We start from the raw sequence: 27,820 nt of genomic DNA, 5'->3' as shown, positions 1-27,820 counted from the left end.
AAAGAAGTCTGTTTTGCACCATCAAATCAATTTCCTACTCCAGAAATCTGACCCACTGTTTCGTCCCCTGAAATTAGCAGACTAGCCTTACTTGAGTATAGATTATTTTAATAAATGATTCAAGGTCAACAACATTTTTCTGAGCTATTATAAGACTTTGAGTAGGGCAGAGCGTGTGTTTGGTCACACCAAACTGTGGGTGGGATTTTCTGGCTGCACACTTCACGCAAGTGGAAACTCCTGCCTGAGGTCAACTGACCTATGCACGATCCATATCCCACCAGCTACGATTTCCGTGGCAGGCGCGACAGGAAAAGTCCACCCCATATGTTTGGTCCCACATACATGAGTGTATTCTGACAACTGAGATCACAAGTTGTGTTCTCCAAAATCATGACCTGAAAAGATGTTCTTACTTTGCTGGTTGTTTTGGCACTAATTAGAAAAGTTCACAGTCATTACTGGAGGTAATAAAATGATCATATATTTCTGATATATTGAACCAAATTTCTTGGGAAATTATAATATTGAAAACAATGGAGGTAATTAGTTAGGCCACCTGAACAGTCACATTATGATACTGCATCGTATTTAACAAACCAGAACAGAACGTGCCCTTACAAGCCAGATGACATGCTCATAAATCAGGTAACATCTATTCCAACGCAATGCCAAGCAAAATCACCATGGTCTTATCAGATTATTGCATGTTTAGAATTTTATCATGTCAGATTGATTTTGTTTTTATTTCGCAAATGGCTCTAAATTTTAATATGTGTCCATGAACAGTTGAAGTTTCAAATGGGGACTTTTTTTTAGACCTTATTACTTCCACTAATAGAATTGCTAATTGTTTTAACAATCTAAGTTGTACAAACTTGCATCTCAAACTTAAAACCAAAACCACATCCACATTCTGTTGCTAGGTTATGTTTGGAAATGTATAATAAGAGGTTAGCCTGACCAGATCCAGATAATTAGATGAGGTATTTTTGAAAATCTGGTGATTTTACAGACAGGGGGCAAAATTCTCCCAAATCACCACTGGTGATGGCAGGCATAGGGGAAGCGTATGGCTGGTGACCCCAAAAATTGCTTTCGTGCTGGTGTGAATTTACACCCGGAACTTCTGCCGGTGACCTTCATGGAAGATCGGAAAATCCACCAGAGGACAGGGTGAACCTCCCTTATAGGCAGTTAATAGGATGCAGATAAAGGCACCACCCTCCCTGATGCCAGATTCTCCACGATGCAAGTGGGAAAACATGCTGGTGTGAAACGTTTGTCCAACATGGCATGCAGCTGTTGGGGCTCAGCCTGGAGCTGCCTCTGGAGTTCAGAATGGAGGCTGCCTGCAACCCAGGACACTGGAACAGCACAGCAGTGGTTCAGGGGAGTATCTGCAGGTGGACCTTCCAGATTCGGTGTCCTGGAGGGGATTCATCTTCCAGCCTCAAAATGTTCCTGGCGACCCATCTTCATTCTCAGGAGGTCCATCTTGTGGACTCAGTGCTCCCAGCGATCTATCTTCATTTTCAGGAGGTCCACCTTCTCAATAGTGGGTCAGTGATGTTGGACATCTTTTTAATAATGGCACCTGGACACAATGACAGACTACACAAGGTAAAACACCCAGCACATGTATAACAAAATTGGGGCAGAAGATTTGGCATGTTTTCCTGCTGGCCCCTGGAATGGAAAACATTACACATTCCCACCCCACACAGTATTTAGTCTCAAAACAGGAGAATTCTTCTCACCATTTTGTAATTGTGTAAAAAAAATTGTTAATTTCAGTACCTTTTTCATATTTTTATGGGCCGCAGCATGACTGTTGGATTAAAACTTGCAGCTTTTGATGTTTACATTATCAGATGTTACAAATAGAATCAAGGCTGGGAGAGATCTTGGTATCAGTAGCTATGCACGTGCCATAATCCTGACTCCATTCTGATGTTAGACTCCATTCAAAAGTACAGCACCAGCCTGGCAGGAACCCGGTTCTATTGACAAGCACAATGTTGCTGAGAAGGAGAATGATGGTATTGCTAAGTCAGAACATCAGCAAGTAGGCAACTAGTCAGTTAAAGGAACAAACACACCATGAACAGGAAAGAAGGCTTTTTGATGTCTTTGGAGAGTTAGGAAGTGAGGCAACTTTCACTAGACCCTCCTCCACTGAAGAACTTTGGCATCTTCCTGTCACTGCCTCAGGGTCTACCACCACCATTATTAAACAATCCCTGGGCATCAGGAGGCAATGGTAGTAAGGAAGCAATGACCCCGGAGTCTCACCTATTTTAATGGACCACCACCAGTAATTATTCACATAATTAGGCTGGGAAGGAGGGGCATTGACAAGGACAAAATTGTGCTTAAGGCGGGATTAAGGAGGTCACTCTTATTATCTAATTTCTGCCCAACTGCCCCCAGCCCTTTTCACCATTATCACAGTGAAGAAAAAGTTAGCAATTGTGACCAAAAACCATGTCATGTCAAGTAATTTCCCTGTTGGATCACTACATTTGTACATTAATTTGCATTCAAACTCAGTAGAGGGTAAAATTTGGAAGCATTAATATGACATGTTATCCCTGTGCAAAATCTCAACTGAAAACGTATTTGCTTCTTCCAAATACAACACTTTTCTGGACAGGCAACTAGTTAAACAGAGCCAAGGAAACACCCAAACCATTGTGCTTTACAGATCAATCTATGTGCTGTCTAGCAAAAGCCACATATGATACAAAACCATCAAAGATTAATTGTTTTAACTGTTGTCATTAAATACCAAATCAGTTAAATAAATTATTATTCCCTGAAACAAAGAATATTTTAAGTGTCTTGAAAATGTTTCTTAACTGAAGTGCTAGGAGTTGCTGCAGAAACAGTTTTCAAAAAGCAATTAGCTATTTAACAAAAGTTGCTTTCATTTTCTGGTTGCAATAGAATCACTTTTATATCCATACAAAAAATAATTCATTGTAAATATATATAATATATATATAATATATATTTTTACATATTTGGGTATATTTACAAATACAGCCAGCATGTATTTTAACTCTCAGGTTCCACGCTGGATAAATTTTCCAATATTACAAAATTAACAATCTCGACAGAACTTCCTCCTTCAAGTTCTGCCCAAAGTCCAACAGGTCAGCTTTTAATGGAATGAAAATGGGACAGGTCACCAAAGCAAAATTCTGGTCTTAAGACTTGTTTTGTCTTCTTTTTGCAACAAAAGATATTTGGCTGCGCATTTCTTCATGAACAGCCTGTTCCAAAGCCTTTCCATAATAACCACATCAAACCAACGTTCTATTCTGGAGCCCAAGTTCTTTGAAGACATGTGCGGAAACAGAGAAGGCCACTATTGAAGTCAGTTTGGCAAGTAATGGCTTTTTCATTCATGTTTTAACGGTACCATTCATGTGCTGTTGATATTTTGAAAGACATGGCTCATTGGGCATTGGGTCAGAGAACACAGAGTCATCTCCTGATGAACAGGAACTCCTTGTATCAGGATAACTGGGTGAATACTGTTCTAGAGGTGCAGAGAGGTCCAAATAGTCCTATCAACAGAGAGGTGCAGAGATAGTAAGTATATTAAAGTCGTGTCATTTCGACTTTGCTTATACATTATATAATCAAATTTTTGTGGGTTAATTATGTTAAGTCAAAAACAAATGTATTTGAAAGCCATAATGCATTAGCACAGCTACTGAAAAGTTATAATGTATGTTACATTAAACCTATAACTCTACCACACTGATAAATATGACAGTGGTTCCCAACCTTTTATATGTCATGGCACACTACAAAACAATCTTTGAGGCACACCTCCTACTTTCTGTCTTCATCCCCTACTGGGGACGTTGTTCTTAACTTCTCTCTGTCTCCTGTTTTTTTAAAACCTCTTCCTGTCTCTCTCATTTCTCCCAGGGTTCTTGGGCTCTTTGTGTTTTCGCTTTTTGTGCTGGCACGTGGGACTTTCATCTTCAACCCCAAGTCCCACTGATGAATGCGCACAGGCCCGACCAACATAGAAAATCTAAGCTATGCATGTACGGCTTTTTCTCAGCTGGTGCATGCGTAGGAGGTCTAAGGGTCTTGGAAGATGCTAAAGACGGAGCTGAAGACAAATGTTAGGGTGGTCTTCACAGAGCACCAGTGAGCTGTGGGATGCTGGTTGGGAACCACTGATATATGTTAAGACATTGTGAAAAAAAAACATCCTGTTATGGTCCTACTTACCTGCTTCGTTATGATTTTGAAATGTTACTGTCCACAAACTCATTTGGTCAAGTATTGTAAGTGAACTAGACTACAATCAGATTTCACGTACAAATTTATCTGCTCAAACTGTACAATATTCCAAAATATAATATAGTATCAAAGAGCAGGACTGCAAATTTAAACATCCAGCAAATGCTCATTTCAATCCAAAATCGCCTACCTGATATATTTGCCACAAGTTTCGATAGGTCATGCTGTAAACATAAACCCCATTAACATAATGTGTGGCAGAAATGCAGACTACAAGCCTGAACTACGATTAACATGTAAATAGCCTCTAGTTCATGGGTATATAAATTACCTACACACCCAACGTTAATACTGAATTATTACACTCCAAGTCAACTTTAACCCAAGAGGCAATGGTTAACTTTATAGCCTGAAAAGTAGTTAATTTAAGATTAGCTTTGAACTTGAGACTTTTTTTTTAAAAATCTGATAACAACAAAGATGGAAGGAACACAGCTTTTGCAGGTTTGCATTCTTCAGCAACAAACAACGGGAACGGATATTTTCCAAAAAGCAAGTGTACACATTTTTATTGTGCACCAGGAGTTGGAGCCAAATGTCACTTCATTGATCTTGAGCAGACCATCACCATTTTGGACTGTGATCAGCAGCAGGAACTCATCTCTTCCTATTGTGCTTTGATGTCACTTGAGAAAGATTACTGATTGTTGGTGCCAATTAATTGGGCAGCAGGAAAAGTGCTTTTCTTCAAACAATGGGATGGATTTTCTGGCCCTTCTTGCTGGCTGCGACGTTCTAGTCCCGTCAAAGACAGCCCCCCTGCAGTGGGTTTCCTGGTGGCAGAACGGGTGAGCCCACAAAACGCCGGAGACATCGGCAGGACCGGAAAATTCCAACCATCTCTGCCACCAGAAAATCCCGCCCAATGAGTCTTCGGCCAATTAAGATTGTTGTCCACCAGTCTATGTTGCATCAAACATAAAACTTACAAAGCCTAGCTCATGAGGTAAAAAGGAGCTGTTCTTGTTTATTTTATAACACTTATGAACCAAACGTGTGTGGGGGGCACTAACGTGTTGAATTGAGTTTGTTGAATAAAACAAATAAGTATTAAAGTGAGCTTACTGCACTGGATGTTAAAGTGAGAATTCGGTCCAAATCTTCAACCAGCTGTTTGAAGGTTGGTCGCTGGGAAGGGATAGCATGCCAGCAATCTCGCATCATCATGTACCTACAGCATAGATAAGAACTGCATTTTTCTCACATTATACTACTTTGCAATTAAAGTGATTGGCATTAATTTGTAATACAAACAGTAAAAGATATTTCCCTGTTGCTTTGCAATTCTCTCTAACGCAGTCACAGGCCAAATCAGAGTGCAAAGAATAATGGTTATATATCCTTTTCATTTCTGATCTGTCATCAGCTTTCAAGTGATCAAAAATGTCTATGGTTCCAAGACTTTAAACCCAAATTTTGGTGGCCAGGGAAAAGTCCTGGCAGTTAGCCTGAAGACTGAAGAAATATGTTTGGACGGCTCTGAGGATGTAAACTCAAAATCCCATCAAGTGCTTTTTGCACTGCAGCTTTTGAGAGCAGTTAGAATCATCGAATCCCTACAGTGTAGAAGGAGGCCATTCGGCCCATCAAATCTGCACGGACCACAATCCCATCTAGGCTTTATCCGCGTAACACCATGTATTTACCATAGCTAGACCCCCGACACTAAGGGGCAATTTAGTACGGCCAATCCACCTAACCCGCTCAGCTTTGGAGTGTGGGAGTAAACCAGAGCACCCGGCAGAAACGCATGCAGACACAAGGAGAACGTGCAAACTCCACAAGCCGCGAATCGACCCCAGGTCCCTGGTTGCTGTGAGGCAGCAATTCTAACCATTGTGCCACTGTGCTGCTATTTAAAATGAGTATCTGTAAATAAATAAGGACTGCTAGTAAATAAAAGGTGCAAAGCTATTGCTTAGAACAGATAGTAACATTGTTAATTATTATATGGACAAAGACCTGGGAAAGGTGCTCAGCTCTTTGGCAGGTTAATTGTCACGAACAACTAAAAGGTCAGTTCCCCTGCTGAATGCTGTAAGAGACTGAATGTTTGATTCGTGGCTGCAGATTGGCATGTGCACTGTGAGTAATCTTATTTAAATGGGTTACCACTAGGTGTGGCCAGCAATTCCCAAAACACCATCTAAATACCCAAGCTGTTACTCATTCTAGACCGGGAATTAACAGTGGCAATCACAAGGCTTTGAATACTGCTGAAAATCAGTACCTGTCAAAGAATATTCTGGAATTGTGACTTATACACAACCGCCATATCACAGAATCTGAAACCTTTGGATATAGCAGCAACCTTCTAAAGCTGTCAATGCATGTTTTAGATGAAAATTTGAGTTCATACAAGGGATGTTATTGTTGGGAAACGGGCTGTTTCTCTGGCTTTGATACAAATGCCACTCCAAACTATTCCAAGGTCAGGTGTAACATAGGCAAATGCAAAGGAAAGCTTCTTCTGCTTGGCTCTAATTCCAATTTCAGAAAGGCTTCCCTACTTTCATCAATGCAACATTTTCTATTCCCACAACAGCCATTTGTACCAAAGCGATTTTCTTGGCCAATTCTGCCCAGCCGCAGCAGACCCAAAGTGCCTAGGCCCAGGAATGAAGGCATTTCCTGTCTCCGATCATTAACATGACACCACAGCACCAGCCCACTCCCCTGCCAGGACCTATCACTGCCAGAAAGGAGAGTAACTTGGGCAAGTTGATGACAAGCCTCAGATCAGAGTCTTCCCACTGTTTATAGAGCTACATGCAATCTTCCTTGACATGGGCAGATGGAGAAAAATGTACTATGGTGGCGACTTTGCAGAATCAGTCACTGCCTCTTTATCCCATAGATTGCTCAGAGGCAATGGCCCAGGAGCTGACCACAACGCCAAGTATCATTGGGCATCTGTGGTGATTGTCCTTTTAAGGGTTAATCTGCAGAGTAAGGGTCTCATGACATGGGAACTAACTGGGGAGCAGAGTGGGGGAATCACCGGGCTTCTGTCCTCAAGAGTCATCTCGGGAGCCGATTGCAGCCACAAAGATGAAAGCCTCTGTAAAGTTTAACCTGTAAATAAACAAGTTGTGTTTTCCCTAAACTGTTGAATGAGCATCTTTACAGCATCCCTTTGGCAAGCTGCCTGGTGAGTCCTGTCCCAGGAAGCTCAGGTAGCTGGCCAGGAACAATCTCTCCTGTCACAGTAGCATCAGCGCAGGCAAAGGCCCAGCTCATCCTCTTCAGAGACACTTCAAAAATCACAGGCAATAAACTATGGTGCAGGCCTTATAGAATCAGCTTCTCCCTCTTTTTAAATTACCTTTGACAGGTGAAATCAGGATCTCCCAGGACGAGTTCTGGGAAGCTGAATGTAAATGGGTCCTCACTAGATGTGGCCAGCAATTCTCTAAACACCATCTAAAAACCCAAGCTGTTACTCACTCTAGACAGGGAATTAACAGTGGCAATCACAAGGTTTTGATTACTGCTGAAAAATCAGTGCCTGTCAAACTATAAACCTAAATTTAGAAGGAAGGGTTTTCCATTCTCAGGCTGTGCCATACACGTTAAAAAAAAAAAGCCCTGAACTAGAAATGCCCAAGATGCGCTGATAAAACATCCATGGATAAGAAGTACAGCGACACATGGCAAACAATCTTTGGACCATCCTCTTAAGTTCTTTCACAATTCTGCCTTACAAAAACACAATACCACAAACTTACAGGTCATTGGTACAGTTGGCTGGTTTGTCCATCCTGTGACCTTCCTTGAGAAGTTTGAACAGTTCTTCGACAGGAATACCTGGATATGGAGATCCTCCCAAGGTAAAGATTTCCCACATCAGCACACCGAATGACCATCTGTAACATTAATGAGCATTAGTGACAGTTCCCAGAAAATTCACTTTCTTCCAACTTGTCTATCCTTATATCCCCTCCCTCCACAGTATTCATACCCTGCCTCAACCATACTGAAGGCACGGACTCGTACAACAACACAATTCCACGGATACTAGCAATCTCTTAGCATCTTATCTAGTAACTGTTTTGCATGTGTTCATGGGTCACTTTATTATAGTGTATTGCAACTAATTCTAATTTGCCACCACCCAATGATTATGTACAAGAGGGGGTAAATGAACTGCGATGAAGGGCTGCTATGATACCTACCCCTTGGCTAAAAGGTTGCATTGGTGGCGGTGGTGGGGGGAATGAATGAAGGTGAGAGCTGCTGGCCAAAGGCTGCCACTTCTCCACTCTTTGGTACCAGCCAATGGAAGCAGGAGCAGTACTGCACTTGGGGCTTGAGTATTCAATGGTGGATTGGGAATTCAAGGGTTCAGGAGTCTTGCTGGGACTAAGCTGGCAGGCCCTAGCAATGGTTGGAGGATTAGGGCGTACACTCCCATCATTAGTAAACCTGTGGTGGGGGCAAGGGCTGCCAGTAAATGATGGGCACACTGTCCTGAGATCAATAAATGTATCCACTAACTGACTCAGAGATGTTGAGACCATTTATAGTGTCCACGCTGATTAATGAATCACAGTTCTGCCACTGTGGACATGCCTGCTCTGTATTAGGCAGTATCCCATCACAAAGCTTCCATGTACTGTGGCCACCAAAGTAGACCTATTTCTGCATTTTTTAATTGAACCTTTCATGATGTGAAGGCCTGGTGGGGTTAGTAATGATTTTATTTGCTCATATTTTCACTAAGAATACCAAATCACTATTTTTATTTTAGGAAATTTGGTTCTCTGGTTACACTTCCTTCCTTCATTAAATGAACACAAACAAGAATTCAGCGCTTGTATTTTTATTAAATGGTACACGAGTCTCACTGGAGTTTTAAACCACAGCCAGGCATGTTTCTCTTTCAAAATCAGGTGCTTGTCTTAACATTCTGCAAAAGAGTTTGAAGAGACTCAACCCAATAGCCCACTTTCTCAGTGAGTTGTGCTGATCACTCGTATTAAAAACCAGCAGGCCTGCTGACACTCCAGATTAGATGAGAGGCTATGAGCTCTTCAATATGAAATTCAAAGATTAGCAGGTTTAGCTTGCTGATAGGAAGAAGAATGTGCTGGACAGGCAAAAGTAAAAATCGTTCTTCAGCTGGATGTCTGTGGGCATCACTAAAACCTTCTACAGTAACAGAGGGAGATAACAACTTAATTTCCCAATCTGCTTTGAAGTCAGATGGATTAGTAACCACTGTTGGCCATCTGTCTGTCATGAAATTGTTACTTCCTGACGTAGGCATTTCCTTTAATCCATATAAAGGATCGATTATAATTGAGAATTACATGCTGGTTGACAAAAGCAGAGAAATGGAGTTTATCTGACTGTACTGAAGCCATCAAGAGTATGAAGAAGGAACTTGTCTGTGTAAAAGCAGCTGGTTTCTTTCAGCCTTATATACAACAGTACCAATCTTTTACAGAGCGGAATTGACCATTTTTCAATGTACCATTTGGATACAGACATTTGGAAATGTCTCCTTTGATGCCTCCACTCTGCATTAAAACAAGGTTCTCCCAGCTGGATTAAGGCAATTAATGAGTACATAATTAATGATTTTTTTTTCAGGATTCCAACTTGTTTTCATACTGACACATGTTTAGGTAAGAATCAGAGCCAACTTTAATGAGTCGATTCCTGTTGTATAAGCGACCACAGATATTTCTTTTTCCCAATGGGAGAATCACAAGGCGGAATTCTGTGGAGAACGGGTTTCTTGCCTGTCGGCTAAAGAGCTGGCAAGAGCCCCTAATCACACTTTTTTGGGAAGGGCCCCACATCCTGTTTCTCTCATGCACCGAACAAGCCAGAAAATGACCTTCCCATTGGATGAAAGACCAACTGGAGGCTGGAAGCTCCGAGCAATGGTAGTGCTATTGGGGAACTGGCAGCTGTTGCTGGTATCACACCCCATCTGAGGCTTTGGAGGGGAGTTGGCTGCCAGAGCAAGCAGCTCTCAGTGGGATTCCCCCTTCCTAATATTGGGCTTGAAAAAGGGATGGAACACTGCTTCCCACACTGCTGGAGTGGTGTCAGGAAACAGGTAGTTTTAAATAATCTAAAAACTGCGGATATTATAAATAAGTTATAGCTTTAAGTAAGTTTAAGTCTTTTCTGTGTAACAAAGGGTAACAACATGTCTATGGGTTTTGGTTTCATGCCAAACTATGCCTGTGTTGCAATTCAAGTTTTACTAAGTAAAAGCATGGATACAGGTTAAAAAAAAAACTAAGCTGTTACTCAGCAACTGGGGACCATACTGAAAAGCATATGCACTTATGATTCAGTTGGAACCAAGTACCTATGAAGAAAGCAGCTCTCACAGAAACTGCCAGCAGAGGCAGGCCAATGGTGTAAGGGGGAGAAAGCAAGTTCCAGAAGCTAAAGAACAGATAGTTCTAGAAATCAGGAATGAAAGAAGTCCCAGGAAGACTGACTCAAAAGGACAAAGATTTGGAATCTAAACCAGGTACTACTCACTGAGATTAAAGAAAGGTGCAGAGAGAGGCTTCCAGTAAATGACAGAGCTGAAAGGTACAGACCTGGTGAAATTGGCTAGCAAGAAGCCAGACATCTGAAGGTTGGAGACACCCTAATACAGGCTGTAAAGCAATGGTGTTCTGTTGGCGTGACTGGGCACCTGAGGGGTCGTGTGGAAGCTCGAATACATTGGCAATCCAAGACCGAGGATTCCAGAAAGGAGAGACTGAAATCTGTGTGTCTGTGGGGGTTTCCTTTCACAGTCCAAAGACGTGCAGGTTAGATTTATTGGCCATGCTAAATTGACCCTTAGGTTAGCGAGTTAGGGGTTAAGCCTGGTTAATAGTTGGTACAGACCTGGTGGGCTGAATGGTCTCCTTATGCACACTAGCGATTCTGTGATCTATGATTTGATCGATGAGGGTGGAGGTGGAAAGTTGGTGGGAATCCTACCTGCCACCCTTCTGCCTAATTCAATGCATCCCCCCACCTACCCCCCCACCCCCACTACCAAATTAGACACAAGGGAGGGGCACAAGATTTTGCCCATAGTTCCAGGGGCAGTTAGGTTTATGATTCTGTTAGCAGAACAAAGGATTCAGGGTATGAATGAAAGGAGATAGTGTATGGATGCTGGTTTCCAAGAACTCAGACTAAGTGAGTATCACTATAAGAATTTTTCTTTTGGATTCCCATTAATATCCTCTCTCAGATCTGCACAAGAATGTCAAATCAGTCTCCCCATATAGGGACCCAATAAAAATGTTCTTTTAGTTTAGGTTTTGAAAAACAGTAAAACAAAATTGTCAAACTAAAATAGTTTTCAATTATTTAATTGCATATGTCTATCTCGGGGAAGGTAAACTAATGATTTACTAATATGAAAACACTCTTGTTTCTCAGTACTTGGGGTGGCACTGTGGCAAATACTGCAGCTTCACAGCGCCAGAGACCCAGGTTTGACTTTTGTCCTTGGGTGCCCATGCGGAGTTTGCATGCTTTCCCTGTGTCTGTGTGGGTTTCCTCCGGGTACTCTTGTTTTTTTTCCCCCCACAGTCCAAAGATGTGCAGGTTAGGTAGATTGGCTATGCTAAATTGCTCTCGAGTGTCAGGGGGATTAGCAGGGTTAATACATGGGATTACAGGAATAGGGCCTGGGTGGGATTGTTGTTGGTGCAGGTTTGATGGGCTGCATGGCCTCCTCCTGCATTCTATGATTCTATGAGTACTTAGAAAACTGCATGACAATAAGCCTGCAGCATTTATGTCACTTATATTACAGCCTGGCGGCACAGTCAAACTGGCCACTGGAAATGCATATATCCATTTGGTGGACTCATCAGTACTTACACGTCACTTTGATGGGTGTAAACTCTGTCAAAGAGAGCTTCAGGAGCCATCCACTTAACCGGCAGTCGACCCTAGAACACAAAGCACTTTTATAAACAAAAAAAAATACATGGTTTGCAAATATTTAAGCAACGCCAAATCTGAATAATCTTGTAATTAGAGCTGGGCCAGTCAGGAGTGAAATCAGGAAGTGTTTTATCTACAGAAAGCATTATGGAAATCTAGAACACATGCCAGAAGTCTGTGATTGCTGGATCAATTGAAATATTCAAAACTAAGATTGATAGATTTTTGTTGGAAGGATGTGTTAAAGATTATGGAACAATGGTGGGTAAATGGATGTGAGGAACAAAGCAGCCACAGGCTAACTGAGCACAGGACAGATTCAAGCTGAAGGTCTACTCTTGTTCCCTACCTTGGAGGTAGTCCATTCTGCAGGTTATAAGCAACATTTACAGACCTTTTACTATGAGGACTTAGGCAGTTTTGTGGTGGATGCTCAAATGCGAGCAGACATAGGGCCTTACACACAGTTAATCAATCCTAAAATGCCAAAGCTCCCTGCGGAGAAAATTTTATTTTCCTACTTTGATCTTCTCTGCTCAGTAAAAGCAGATTCCGACAGCACAGCGGGTTGGGTGCCTCTGCTGGGCCTCAACAGGCATGGGTCACCTGTCCCAATTATTCCAATGATGCTGTCTGTCCCTGCAGTTTGCAACAGGGTCATGGCAAGGCCAAAGCAGCTTGCAGAAATCCACTCAATCAATCATGTCAGCAATTAGAAACTAATTTCAGTTTTCAAAATGTCCAGACCGTATGTTTATTAATATTTGAATGTGGATATTTTGTTCTGTTTCTCTTTTGTTGCCTACAGTTTCCTGGATGGGATATCTTTTGCAATTTCACAACAATTCATACACAAGGTATCTTGTCTTAGAGATTACTGCTAATGGATAAATATTGTCTAGGCTGCTGACGGAATACTCCTGTTTATCTCCAAATAATGTCATTGGATCTTGTGTCTACTTGTCTCATTCAAAGGATGGTACCTCTGACACTGCAGCATTCCCCAAGAAGGGCACTGAAATGTCTGCCTGGACTTTATAGCCAAGTTATCTGGAGAGGTACTTAAATCCACAACCTTCAAACTAAAGGGAAAGAGTGCTTTCATTGATCCAAGGCTGATATTGTAGGCGATTCAGCTTAACATTTTTCTCTCCCTTCAAAAATGCTTTACCTCCACTTGTTATCTCTGTAAAATTATCAAGAATGGGAGCAGTGTTATGTAATAAAATGGGATGTTACCTCACCGTAGGTCGTGCCACTACTGGTTTGATAGAATCCTTATGATGCAGAAAGAGGTCATTCTGTCCACCGGGTCTATGCCTTCTCTCCAAAACAGCACCCCACCCAGGCTCTCTCTTCTGTAACCCCACACATTTACCATACCTAACCTAAACATCTTTGGACACTAAGGGGCAATTTAGAGTAGACAATCTTTGGACTGTGGGAGGAAATCAAAGCACCTGGAGGAAACTCATGCAGACACGGTGAGAACATGCAAACTCCACACAGTCATCCGAGGCTGGAACTGAACCCGGGTCCCAGGCACTGTGAGATAGTAGTGCTGAACACTCCCTTCCTCCTTGTACATTTTGGTCCTGGTAGTCCTCAGGTGACAGATCATACCTGACAGCACCCTGCAACAGAACCCCCACAGGAGCTGGCTGAGTCGGACTCAGCACCTCATTTGCAATGTCCAAGTTGGTGCAATTGCCACTTTGGACTCGCTTTCAGCACAGGTTTGCCAATCAGCGCTGACTGCGGAAAACTCTGGACTTCCCCTGAAAAAATTTCCAGCCCCCATACCTGCCCCTTAGCCCCATCTGACAATGAGGAGAGACTGAGGGATTTGGGGTTGTTTTCGCTGGAAAGAAGGCGGCTAAGAGGGGATCTTATTGAAACATATAAGATGATTAGAGGTTTAGAAAGGGTGGACAGTGATAGCCTTTTTCCTCGGATGGAGAAAACTAGCACAAGGGGGCATGGCTTTAAATTAAGGGGGGTTAGTTATAGGACGGATGTCAGGGGTAGGTTCTTTACCCAGAGGGTGGTGAGGGATTGGAATGCCCTGCCTGCTGCGGTTGTAAATGCGCCTAGTTTGGGGGCATTTAAGAGATCCGTGGATAGGTTTATGGACGAAAAGGGATTGGTTTAGGTTAGTGGGTCATTGTTTTTTTAACTGGTCGGCGCAACATCGTGGGCCGAAGGGCCTGTTCTGTGCTGTAATGTTCTATGTTTTGATTGTTCCTTTACTATAGTCATTTGTCACAGAACCCACCACTGAAAAACAGAAGCTTGGATTCAGCCTTTGGAGCAAGAACACTATTTTAAAAATTACATTCAAAATCACTGCCAACTAACTGCACTAGTTCATAGGAGATTCAGGTGGTTCATGTTTGAACAGAAACATGAGAAAAGTGCGCAATTCTGGGTAGAATTTACACCCAGATTGCCAACTGCGCCAAAAGCAGTAACTCTAACCCTACAAATGTGACGCTACAAAAACAACCTTAAAGGTTGTGATTTTTAATTGATTGGGATTGCACACCATTTTCTGTGCACCCAATACTAACTGGAGGTGGTTCCAGTTCAACATTAAATTGGCAGTCAGAGATACAAGCCAAAGAAACGTCACAAATCAACCGTGCACAGAGTGTACAAGCACAGAATGGCCGGTACTAAGTTCCTTTCTAATAGGCAAAACAATTCCTGTAAGGCAGTGTAGTACAGATCGTTTAAATTCAATAGTTTAAAGATTTTGTCAGAGCACTGGTCAAGTAGAACTACACAGTAATAAAATCACTATAAATATGGCAGTCACTATTTCAATGATCTTGACTGTAATTTGGCAGACATTCTGGCTTAATTTGAATAAAACCTTGTAAAAGCTTCTTTCCAACTCTGTGAGCAATACTGCAGGAGTGCATCCATCCTTGAAAATGTGGAGAAGTCCAAAACAGGAAGGGATTAAGAATAGACGTTATCCTTCATAATCCACTGGAAAGAAGCAGAGTCTTTAGCAATTGAGCTGTTTTTCTGTGGTCTCCTCTCATAGTGTACCCTCCGTCAACAAACCAAAAAAGCCTGTTCTCAGGACATTGCTGCCAGGAGATACATCAGACTGACCTAGACCAATACACTTTTCCCTTGTACAGAAACACCCAGGGGGGTGAAATTCTTCCCTTTAATGTTTGTCAGAATTCCACCCCCTCCCACCTAAAAATGATGCCTCCCACACTGGCCGGTGGCATGACTCAGATGAGGAGGTTAACGTGCGGAGAACTGCAGGGAACAAAGCCATTTCCTGAGATGCTTGCTACTTAAATGAAGAAGGCTTTAACATGCAGCAAATAGTAAAGATGCTAATATTTGGCATTTACTGGAGAAATCAACTTGAAAACTTACATTTGTTGTCTTTTTGTAGTAGTCGATATTGTGGACATCCCTTGCCAGCCCAAAATCCGCTATTTTCATCACATTGTTTTCCGTAACGAGAACATTCCTAGCTGCCAAGTCTCGGTGAATGCACTGAAACCACAAAAATGAAACGTTCACATACGCAAGAAAGCAAGGACTAGAAACGTGCAACTGTTGTACCTATTTCTCAGGCTGAGGGCATGAGATGTGGGGATTATGAGGGTTACAATCGCGGTGAGTACAAGGGAAAAATTATGATGCAGTAAATCAAGATGTTGTAGGACAAGATCCTTGGAAACAATCTTTTTCAATAATAAAGTTTCTTATTTTAGTGGTGAGAGAAAGTGGTGTGGTTCCTCGACAAAATACTTAAAAAAAAAACCTCAGCTTCTTTTCCCAGATTGCTGATTCTATCCTCCAGTCTCACAATCTTGTACCTTTTCAAGTAGGAATCAAATTAGGATTGGTTTTCAGAGTATGGACTGTCAGTGGGAAGTAGGCCAAACTGAATGTACAGCTAATTCCAGAATGACAATCACTTCATTTTTGCCAGACTGGATTCAAATTCTGTCCTCATAGATGAAGAATACTGATTGGAGTTGTGTCCATGAACAGATGTCTATTCTGAAAGAATTGCACTGAGCAGTTCCTTAAAATATTAGTTCTCCACATTTTTCCCACGGAAAAAGACTTTAGCAAGAAGCTGTGGGAAATTTGAATAGCATAATAACGCTGCCCAGACCTTAAACGGTTAACACTTTTTCCTCTAAATATTTAACTTTCTATCTACAGTATTTAAAGTAGAATCATTCGCAGATGTTTGCTGTCAATTAGCAGTGATAATCAGGTCAGGATCTAGATTACGCCTGAAAAACAGCCTTTGTAAATTTGTATTCATTCTTCTAATATTGACAATACATTTTGCATTTCTAATGGACTTTGTCCTCTGCAGGACTACATACCTTTTGTGAGGCCAAATATTCCATGCCCCTTGCCACTTGATAAGTGCAAGATACGAGATCTTTGAATGTTAACTGTTCATCGGATGCACGGTTTATATCAAACGTATATTCCATGCCAGGGGGACGCCTTGCACGCAGGTATTCGCGCAGGTTGCCTTTGGCTGTGAACTCTACAATGACGTACAATGGTCCTACATAAAGACAATAATTGAAATTAAAATAAGCGCACAGAATATCTACGCATACCCCATACACACGGTATCTCTCGGTCCAATTGGAAAAAGATCCAAGTTGCACTAATTTGTTAACATTAGTTTATTAAAAGGGTGTTACAAATGCTATACAAATTGACTCGGATTATACAGCATACTGAGGTACAAGTCAGATTTAAAAGCCCATCCAATTATTAAATAACATTTTGTCTAACCAACTGAAGTTCATTATGGAGACATGGAACATTTCCTTCTCTCTTGTCTGCGCTGTGAATGTAGGCACTTTTTACAGGACTTCCTATTGCTTGCTACTGAACGTGAGGAGTTACAGGGAGCATCCTGTGACCAGGACCAAGGAGAGAAATCTGGTGCTTCTCCTGTTTCCGAGTCCTGGTACAACCTCTCTCCCTCTCCTCCCCTATTATCCCCAGTTCCAGTAAAATCTGCGCACACACACTTCAAATAAAAATGGTGAGCTGCGCTGATACTTTATACTTAGAAGAAGCCCTTTCTTATCCCAGCATTCGCGCCCCCTCCATTCCCCCACCTGGCCTCTGTCCACCTGCTGTGAGCTGGTACCTCTATCCTGGACTCGCACTACGCAGACAGAAATTATAATACTCCCAACTGCAATAACTCAGACAGCCAAACATGACAAAGCCATGTTATCAGGTGCATATGCATTGCCTACATTGTATCATTTTGAAGACAGGGCCAAGGGCATAGACACCAGAGTTTTGTACTGTGCACGTCCCCCTCTCTCGAGCCCTGCATGTGACCTCAGTGCAAGGGAGCTCTCAAAAATGTCTAGACATCTTTGGAAAAACAGTGTAATATTTAGGTTTTCAGGCCAGAGCAGTTTAAATAAAATTTGATCTTAGTTCAGTGGATTCAACTACTGATGTATACGCCAGATAAACACTGGAAATCTTGATCAACATTTTACTATTGAGGTTTAGAAGATTATTATGCTTTATTATGATGTTTTGGGACTGTAATTCCAATCTAGGGTGAAATTTTAGGGTACAATGAATGGAATTATGTAACCTGTTCTGAAGTCAGACTGCAGCTTGGGTGGTTTGATAGCAGGAGATTTAAAAAGGCCCAGGTTGTTTTACTGGCAAGGTGCTTACTCTTGAAAAAAATAGCAGCAGCCTGTGTGCAAACAGTGGATAGACTGAGAGTCTCAAAGTTCCAGAAAAGTGTTGAAAATGTCAGAATTTTAAACAGCTGTGCTTTAAACTGTCAATTTGCTCTCAAGAGAAAAGACAGTTGGAGAGACAAGGATAGTGATTCAGTATCTGTAACTGGATACGAGGCTCATGTGATTCACACCTTTAAGATGGGGTGGACACGTTGTGATAATAGTTTACAGGCTTTCCTAAAATAATATCATAAATGGGTTAGTCTTCCAGGGTCCAGGAGAAAGACAAAAATAGAAAATGCTAGAAAACCTCAGTAGATCTAACAGCATTTGTGGAGAGAATTGAGCCAATGTTTTGAGTCAGGATGGTCCTTCATCAGTTCTGAGGCTGGAAGTCTCTATGATTCCCCACAGAATGCAGGTGGGAGCTCGCATTATATTTGAAAGGCCCAAATTCATGGGGAGTTGAAACAAGGCTAGAAGATTTGCCTTGCTTTAGTAAGAGGAAGAAGTCTCTAGGAAAATTTGCACCATGAAAGACAATTCGAGAGTTAAAAGTTTCCAGGCCAGGGAAAGGAAATATTTCACCAAGACTGATAGAAACTGACAGATACAAGGTATGCATCACAGCATTTAGAGATCCAGGTTCAATTCTGGCCTTGGATGACTGTCTGTGTAGTTTGTACATTCTCTCCACGTCTGCGTGGGTTTCCTCCCTCGTTCCAAAGATGTGGGGTTAGGTGGATTGGCATGCTAAATTATCTCTTAGTGTCCAAAGATGTGCAGGTTAGATAGATTATCCATTGTAAATGCACAGGGTTATGGAGATAGAGTGGGGGGATGGGCCTGGATAGGATGTGCTTTCAGAGAGTTGGTGCAGACTCAATGGATCAAATGGCCTCCTTCTGCACTGTAGGGATTCTATAGTTCTATGGAATCCCTACTCCATCTTTCTGTGCAGAAATCATGACATTTGTTGCTGTGTTCAACTTGGTTAATTCTTTTGCTTACCATCTTGCGTGCAGGCTCCTAACAGATTGATGATGTTCTTGTGTTTTCCAATCATTTTCATCATTTCCATCTCGGAAACAAGGTCGGAGAGGTCTTTTTCCGTTGCATCATCTGAGAAGATTGAATTTAATATTATACCTTGGGTAGAACCTAATATAGCCATTAGTTGATTTAAAAGTGCATACAAATGCAAGTCTAATTTTCAAATTTGTTTTTGATTGGGAGATACTTGAATGGAAGGTGTTCCTCTTTCATTGGTCCAATAATTTTCAAAAATAGTAAAATACGCTAAAATCCTTTCAAAAGTCACTTCATCTTTTAAATTAGTCCAGAAATTGTGATGTTTATTGGGTTTGATTCCATGGACTTTCTGATAGGCGTTCAACTAATTAGCCAAAACATTTTCAGATGACCAAATAAATGCAGAGGTCAGACACTGAATCTCTGACCTCTCCAAGGTCAGCCTTCACTTCCCAAAAATAAATAAATGCAGTCTTGAATTCGTTCTTTACCTTTCAGCATCTTCACAGCAACAGTGAGTGGTTCTTTCGGCTTATCTTTGTCAACTCCTACAGCCTCTGCCATCACAACTTGTCCAAAGCAGCCTTCCCCAAGGGGTTTCCCGAGTGTCAGCCTGCAAATGAAAGCAGAGATTAGCATGGCTGGACTTTAACCTTGTTCTGCTCATAATTTTCACACAAATGGAAACTTCAATATCCTGTGCAGCCAAAAGAACCTATGTTCTCTCCATCAGTTAGGAAATTTACACAGCACCATATATCTTGCCAGGATGTTCCAGGAAACAATGCAGGTCAAATAACAATTAACATTGTAGGTCATAATATCCACTGAAAACAGAACAAAAAACAAAGAACAGTATAGCACAGGAACAGGCCATACGGCCCACCAAGTCTATGCTGATACACAGATGCCTCTCTAATCTAACATTTTCTTGCCTCTCCATGGTCCATATCCCTCTATCCCCTGCTTATTCACGCATCTATCCAGATGCCTCTTGAATGTTATTATATAGAATCTGCTTTCACCACCTCCTCCACTAGCGTGTTCCAGGTATTCACCATCCTCTGTGTGAAAAACTTGCACCTTACATCTCTTAAACTTTCCCCCCTCACTTTCAACCTTTGGCCCTGAGTAACTGACCCTTCGACCCTGCGAAAAAAAACTGACTCTCCCCTCTATCCAACCTATCAGAATCTTGTAAACCTCAATCAGGTCCCCCCTCATCCTCTGATGCTCCAATGAAAACAATCCAGATTTGTTCAACCATTCTTCACAGTCAAAATCCTCCAAACCAAGCAACATCTTTGTAAATCTCTTCTGCACTCTTTCCAATGCATCAACATTCTTCCGGTAGTATGGCAAACAGAATTGTACATAATACTCCAAATGCGGCCTAACCAAAGTCTTATGCAGCTACAACATGATTTTCCAATTCCTATATGCAACGCCCTGATCTTCTTCACCACCTTGTTCACCTGAGTTGCCACCTTCAGGGAATGCACACCTAGATTCCTGTATATGCTAATATTTTTAAGGGCTCTACCATTTACTGCATACATTCCTTCTACTGTAGGACTCCCAAATCATATCACCTCATGTTTGTCCGGGTTAAATTCCACCTGCCAACTTTCAGCCCAGGCATTCAACCGATTTATATCCTGCTGTATCCTCTGACAATTCTCCTGACGGCTACTCCCCCAATTTTTGTATCATCTGCAAATTTACTAATCAGGCCACCTTCAATTTCCTCCAAATCATTTATATAACAACCAACACAGCACTGATCCTTGAGGAACACCGCCAGTCACAGACCTCCAGTTAGAAGAGTGCCCTTCCACTGCTACTCTTTGCATTCTATGCCCAAACCAGTTTTGTATCCACCTTACCAGCTCACCTCGGATCCCATATGAATTTACCTTCTGTATCAGCTTGCCATGAGGAACCTTATCAAAAGCTTTACTAAAGTCCATGTATACAACATACACTGCCCTGCCCTGGTCTGGTCAATTTTTCTTCTCACTTCCTCAAGTACTGAATCAAGTTTGTGAGACACAACTTCCCCTTCACAAAACCATGTCACTTACCGCTACTAAGCCTATTCTCTTCCAGATGTGAATACATCTTGTCCTAAGAAACTTGTCCAATAATTTCTCCACCATTGATATAACGCTCTCAGGCTTGTAATTTCCTGGATTGTCTCTTGTGCTCTTCATAAATGTTAGCTACTTTCCAATCCTCTGGTACCTCACCCGCGACTAAAGAGGATATCAAGATTTTGGCCAAGGCCTCAGCAATTTCTTCCCTCGCTTCTCTCAGAATTCTGGGATAGACCTTATCTGGTCCTGGAGACTTGTCCACCTTAATGTTTTTCAAAACCTCCAACATGTCCTAGAGTGTCAACATTCTCCTTTCTACACACCATCCACTACATCCTTCTCCTTTGTGAATACTGGTGCAAAGTACTTGTTAAGGACCTCACCCACCTCATATGGCTCCACACACAAATTCCCTCCACTGTCCTTGAGTGGACCCATTCTTTTCATGGCTACCCTTTTCCTCCTTATATGCGCATAAAAAGCCTTAGGATTTTCCTTAATCCTGCCTGCCAAGGACATTCCATGGCCCCTTTTGCCCTCCTAAATCCCTGTTTAAGCTCTTTTCTGCTATTTCTGTATTCCTCAAGAGTCTTATCCATTTTCAATTTCCTGAAATGTATGTATGCCTCCTTCTTCTTTTTCAGTGAGCTCACTTGTCATCCAGGATTGCCTCAGAACAACATCCATCACCTCAAATGATTCATAGGTGCATCATTTAGATTAAACAGATCAAGTACAATTGTAGGTCCAGTTTAATTTGTTTTTAAAAATATGTTTTCAATACTATCAGTTCTCTATTAAACAGTCATGTTCTCATAAAGCATGCATTTTTTAATCCCACTGAACATCTACATTTTACTGAGCCTATATCATTTTTCTATTAGTTTGTACTGCATTTTTAAACGGTGATGTTGTACAAACATTGACATTTGCAGATGGTCAATTTAAGTTCCACTAGATAGTGCATTTACCCAAATTGTACAATCCTTTCATTGTGCTACAAATATGCCCAAGATCTAATAGCTGACTCTCAAAGCTCTCTTTCATTGCAAACCCACTCCACCTACATTAGTGTTAACCACTGTTTTCTTAAATGTTGATGCACTCAAATTTTCCACATTTACTATGTTCCCCTGAGGCTCCTAAGCAACAAGTAGGTTCACAGACTGCAGCACTGGCCAGAATAATGCAGGCGTTAATTAGAGTACACGGAGGCATCTAATTTAATTGAAATACTTACTGGGAACAAGGAGATCAAGAAGACTGCATAAACTGTATTCCAAGGAGAAATTTCTGACACCAACAGCAACAACCAAGTTTAGATAATCTAAAAAATGAATGCTATTTCATCATTTTCCTTGAAGAATAGGGTTTTAAAAAATGTTTATAAAACCCTATTCTTCAAAGGAAAATGGTTAGAGGACAGACCTTTTAAAAAGTGTTTATAAAAGGTGTGTCCTCTAACCTATCTGATTCTGTCTTTATTTCATCTTTTGATTCAGACAGTGACAAATATCTATCTACTGGAGCGGTCATTGTCCTGGATGCTATCTAGAACACAGTTTTCTCAGTTGATCAATGTTCAAAATATTTGCTGCAATGAGATTAGTTCTTAACCCTTGATACTATTAGAAGTGGATGACCTGGTTTGATTACCCACTCTGCTCAATGCTCAGTCCAGGAGTCACTAAGCGATGAAAACTCCTTCACAACAAGCTAAAATATTCTGTATTAACTGAATTGTGATACACCTTCATTTATAGGTGACCTATCAAGTCTGCACCAATGCTCTGATAGAGTATCTTACCCAGGCCCTCCCTATCCCCATGACCTCACACATTTACCATGGCTAATGCATCTAACCTACACATCATGGGACGCTTAGGGGCAATTTTGCATGGCCAATCCACCTAACCTGCATATCTTGGGAGTGTGGGAGGAAACCAGGTCACCTGGAGGGAACCCACACAGACACAGAGAGAACACGCAAACTCCATTCAGGCAGCCAAGGTTGAAACTGAACCCGGGTCCCTGGTGCTGTGAGGCAGCTGTGCTAACCACTGTGCCACCCTGTATGAGATATGTCTCCCATTTAATACAGGAAATGCATCTGTGACCACCTTCAAGTTCCCCAGTTTCAGTTGTGAAGGACAGAGATTACTACTTCATGTCTTCGAAGCCTGTTGTAACGTGCTATTGCCAGTGGCCATTTTTTGCTGATGGGAGAAAATCGGGAATAAATTTTTGATGTCAAAAATATAATGCACACCAAAGCAATTGCTGTCCACCACCCGGTGACTGACTACACATTTTTCTATGTCTCTGATCCATCATCAACCCAGCCCAGATCCACAGAAAAATTGGTAGCGTAAGTGTAGAAAATTTATAGTCAGTGTCCCCTGATAGACAAGGCAAAAAACGTCACCACTGACAGAAATCTGGAAGGAGAACAGCAGAGATATAACTACTTGGTAGAGAGCAGATCTGCTGGTCCCACCGCTACCAATGGGAATGCCCACTGCAGCAGTCCACACCGCCAGGAAACCCATGTTGGGGGTGCACTGCCAGTGGTACCAGAGAATCCGCCATAACTGAGCAGCCAGAGAATTCCGGCCTTCATATCAATGATTTAGAATGGGGGCATGGTTAAGAAGTTCCTGGATGATAGAAAATAATTGTCCCTGCGGTTAATTGTGAGCTAATCAGGTGTAGTCAGTGAGAAGTGGACCGATTAGGTGGGCAGAAAATGTAAACAAGAGTGAGGAATACATTTCGGGAAGTCAAACAAGGCAAGGCAATTCACAGTAAATGGTAAGATACCGAGGAAATGTACAGGAACAGAGAGACCTTTGACTGCGTGTCCACAGATCCCTATAGATAGCAGGACAGGTGGATAGGATGCTCAAGAAGGTATTTCAGATATTCCTTCTGATATACAAAATATAAAGTACATAAAGGTTATGCTAGAACTGTCTCTCTCACTAGTTAGGCCACAGCTGGAATACTGTGTACAATTCTTCTTGATAAAAAGGTTTGCGAGTAAGGCAGGGTCACCCTTAACAAGCTCCCAAGGTTGCCAGCACCTTTCTCAACATAAGTTTTCATGCAAGTATCCAGCAACTGAATGAATTGAACTGATAACAAACACTTTTAGGTTTAAACTTAGACATGTTTGATAGCGTGGTGAAATGGCTGGGAAATCTTACTTGTCCCGTGAAAACTCCCATTTTGGATCTTCTGGAAGTTCATATTCTGAAACTCCAGGTAGCACCGGTGCATCTGTGGATGAGAGCCGTGTAGTGATCCGCACCAGGGGAGTATTTGAACTCATGGAGGAGCTTGAGTCTGCAGAAACCTGTTCACAGCAACAATGAAGAAACAAAATGCCAATGATCCTCAATGTCACAATGCAGAATAACTAACTACATCTGTACACTAGGCTACTTGCATGAAGTGTCTGTATTTATGAAATGAAGTGTTTGTATTTATTAAATATTTACAGGGAATTTTACCTGCTATTGTCTGTTGGAAAGTGGATTTAAAGCAAAGGCAATTAAATTGGAGCAAATGACATACCCACTTGCACCTCACCCGATCCTGTCGATTGTAATCTAATTGCAAAGGACACCTGTCTGAAGCCAACCGTGTCCATTTTTAAAACAGGGTGCCAATTATATCATCAAGACCTGGCTGTATTATTATCAGTAAAAAGTCTGACAACACCAGGTTTTAGTCCAACCTATTTATTTGATAATATACTCGCAGCCCCTTCGTCAGGTTTCACCTGACAAAGGGGCTGCGAGTATATTATCAAATAAATAGGTTGGACTAAAACCTGGTGTTGTCAGACTTTTTACTGTGTTTACACCAGTCCAACGCCGGCATACCCACATCATGTATTATTATCCCCAGGCTTGGGTAGAAAAACCTGCACGGCATCGCTGACAGCCTGGGCTGCAAAAGGTCTCGCAAGGTAGCCTCTAAAAACATTTTTGCTGTTTCTTTGAGGGTCAGAAGGAGCAAGACTAGATCTCTTGGCCCCACAAGGAAACTTTACGTTCCCAGTGCTCCAGGCATCCTCCACCATCTCTTCCCCCCTCACTCCCGACTGACATCACCCTTGGATCCTCCCTACATTCAACCTACCTTTGTGCCAGAGGCCATTCCTTGAGGCTCTCAGCACCACATCCTGTCGCAAGGTTTCACCAGCTGGGCAGTCGCTTACCGCCGACTGCCCTGCCATTTTGGTTAGAATGCAGCCAGCAACACTTTAATGAGGCCTAACCTTCAAAATTGGCAGAACCTCCCCATCACTGCTCCTGGACGGGCCGACCTCTGAGTAGGCCGTGTCCCCGCCTGGGAGTTAAATTAGATCCCTCTGAAGCACAAAATCAGCCAGTTAACAATTACATTGGAGTGAAGAAATAACACAGTCTGAGCTTAGGCTTTTGTAGAGTTTGAGAATTCTAGAAATCTGCAGCCTTGCATTTATGAGTTTATAACTATACCTAATAATTTAACTGAGGGTACAATTGAGCTGTTATTAAACTTACTGTCAAAAAAGACTTAATAATGAAGTAAATTTAAAAAAGGGGGGAAAATTTACTATTTTACCAGTTAAATATTTGGCCCAACCAAAAAAACAAGAATTTGAATCTCAGCTTGGCCAACTGTTCTCGACCAGTCTGCTAAATAAAACATACTGGATGAATATGAAGCATTCTGCTTCTCCGAAATTCTGTCAGGAATAGTCTTGCCAGACCATCGCATAGCTGTACTGACATACTCAGCACACTTTGCAAAAAGAATGCAATTATTAAACTAGGCAAGGTCCCCAAAGTTACGCCGAATTTTCCACCATGATTAATGATTGGCTGAAGAGCTTCCATTTCAACCCTTCAGTTGGACCAATTTCTCTCTTAAACTTGGACCAATGCTTACAAATAGAAAAGAATCAGTTAAGCCAACGGTTACTAGGATTTTGAAAACTTTATCTCAAGAAGTTACTGAAGTCAAGTCAATCACAACATTTAAAAAGGGAATTAAGGATACAGAGAAGCAGGGAACTAAATTATAGTTGATAGTCTGAATAGATGCATGGGGGAAGCAATATAACACTGGTGTAATGGGCTTAAAAGTTGTACAAAACCAATCCCTTTAATGGCATTCCAAGTCTAGTAGTCTTAGTTAAAAAGTCTTTTAGTTATCGAGCTTCATCTAATTGCTGCCATTTTTTAAATTTCTTCCCCGAAATACTAAATACAGAATCACAAGTTATTTAGAAAACACTTGCTGGGGGAAGAGAGTTATTTTCAATGCAGGTTTTTGTTTGGTCATTCGTGGTCATTTTTCAGTTTACAGTCAATTACACCAGTCTGTTGGCAGCACTACCATCAGCTCTGGCACATTTGGTTCTCATTTTTATTACGCGTTTTTAACCTAAACCATTGACTGCAGTTCTTGCAGTACACATGCTGTCAATGTTTGTAATAGGGTACTTGAAACTCCTGGAGGTCATCCAGGCATAGATTTTTCCACAACTTCACCTCCCATGATGGTTATTTTTTTTTCTTTGAATGTGTATCATGATTCACTTACACGATTACTCATCATACACTACTTGCAGGCGCTCCAGTTTTAATCAGGGCACTAAGCATTCAAGTTGGTGATCATTTTCAAGGGACCAACGAGACATCGTTGAAAAACGAAGAAGACAAGTGCCGGAAACCTCTGACCCTGTCTGCGGCTGGGATTCCCTGATGCCGCTGTGGTGTATGGAGTCATGGCTGAGTGCCAAACTCTCCATTCTTGCTGGCAACGGGGCGGGAATGAACGATCGGAGAATTCCACCCAAGATATTTTCAGCAGCAGCTCTGATTCATAACACTGAAATTGAACTCTGAGCTAAACAAGCAAGTCAAGTAACTCAAGCTCTGGAAGTTCATCATTGCACCGAACGTGTTCCTTTTCTGGGTTAATTCTGTATTGACTACTTTAAATGATGGAAACGGATTATCCTTAATATTATTTGTTAAGAGGGAAACATAAAGTATCCAGGAAAGACAGAAGATTTGGTGAAACCACAGATCGTTAAAAAAAATAAGCACCAAGATCTAGAGCCTGGCTGAATGTTTCCAAATTTCTGGCAGCATATTTCCCTTTCATGTGCTATAGCTAATCAAATCATACTTTTTTTTAAACATAAAACAACACTAATGTTTACAAGACTGACTATCACTTGGCACAAATATAAACTTCTAAGATTGTTACATTTTCAAACTGTCCAGAGGCAAAGGGGGTTTTGTAACCTGCTCTGAATTCTACTGGACAAGTCTGGGTGGCTTGGTTGCTGTGGGGATAAAAGTGGCCCCAAGTCAAGAGACTTTTAAAAAAAATCACTCAAGTGATGTTGATGTTGCTGGTTATGCCAGCATTTATTGTTCATCCCTAATTACCCTATTGAGAAGGTACAAGATGTTCATACCTGTGGATGATGGTAAGAGCATCTATGCTGACAGTGAGTAAACAGTTAGTCTCCAAATCTCACAAAAAGGTGTGAGGAATGTCAGGTTTTATAAAATGTTTGTAACTTAAACTGTCCATTTACTTCCAAGCTAGAATGGAGGTAGGAGTTTAGAAAAAAGCTAACAGGCATTTTTATCTAGATACAAAGCCCACGAAGGTGAACTTGGGAAGGGGAAAGTTCAT

General features: G+C 41.6%; 1 protein-coding gene across 11 annotated transcripts in view; it reads right to left on the bottom strand.

Annotated features, from left to right (window-relative positions):
* Window positions 1-1,810: 1,810 nt before the first annotated feature.
* fgfr2 (fibroblast growth factor receptor 2) overlaps window positions 1,811-27,820 on the bottom strand; it is a 154,984-nt gene continuing 128,974 nt past the window's right edge. For all 11 annotated transcript variants that reach the window (XM_080205737.1, XM_080205735.1, XM_080205734.1 and 8 more), the window contains 9 exons: window positions 24,319-24,467; window positions 19,508-19,629; window positions 18,996-19,106; window positions 16,629-16,819; window positions 15,655-15,777; window positions 12,187-12,257; window positions 8,058-8,195; window positions 5,395-5,500; window positions 1,811-3,575 (listed from right to left, as the gene is read on the bottom strand). In XM_080205737.1, the coding sequence (XP_080061863.1) occupies window positions 3,411-3,575; window positions 5,395-5,500; window positions 8,058-8,195; window positions 12,187-12,257; window positions 15,655-15,777; window positions 16,629-16,819; window positions 18,996-19,106; window positions 19,508-19,629; window positions 24,319-24,467 (1,176 nt within the window). In that variant the 3' untranslated portion in view covers window positions 1,811-3,410. The remainder of the gene's footprint in view (window positions 3,576-5,394; window positions 5,501-8,057; window positions 8,196-12,186; window positions 12,258-15,654; window positions 15,778-16,628; window positions 16,820-18,995; window positions 19,107-19,507; window positions 19,630-24,318; window positions 24,468-27,820) is intronic.

Source organism: Carcharhinus amblyrhynchos, chromosome 17 (genome assembly GCF_965287045.1).
Source record: "Carcharhinus amblyrhynchos chromosome 17, sCarAmb.v2.hapA, whole genome shotgun sequence".
In the NCBI taxonomy this organism is placed as follows: Eukaryota; Metazoa; Chordata; class Chondrichthyes; order Carcharhiniformes; family Carcharhinidae; genus Carcharhinus; species Carcharhinus amblyrhynchos.
The sequence above is the reverse complement of the archived record's forward strand: the minus strand, read 5'-3'. Positions and strand labels throughout refer to the sequence as shown.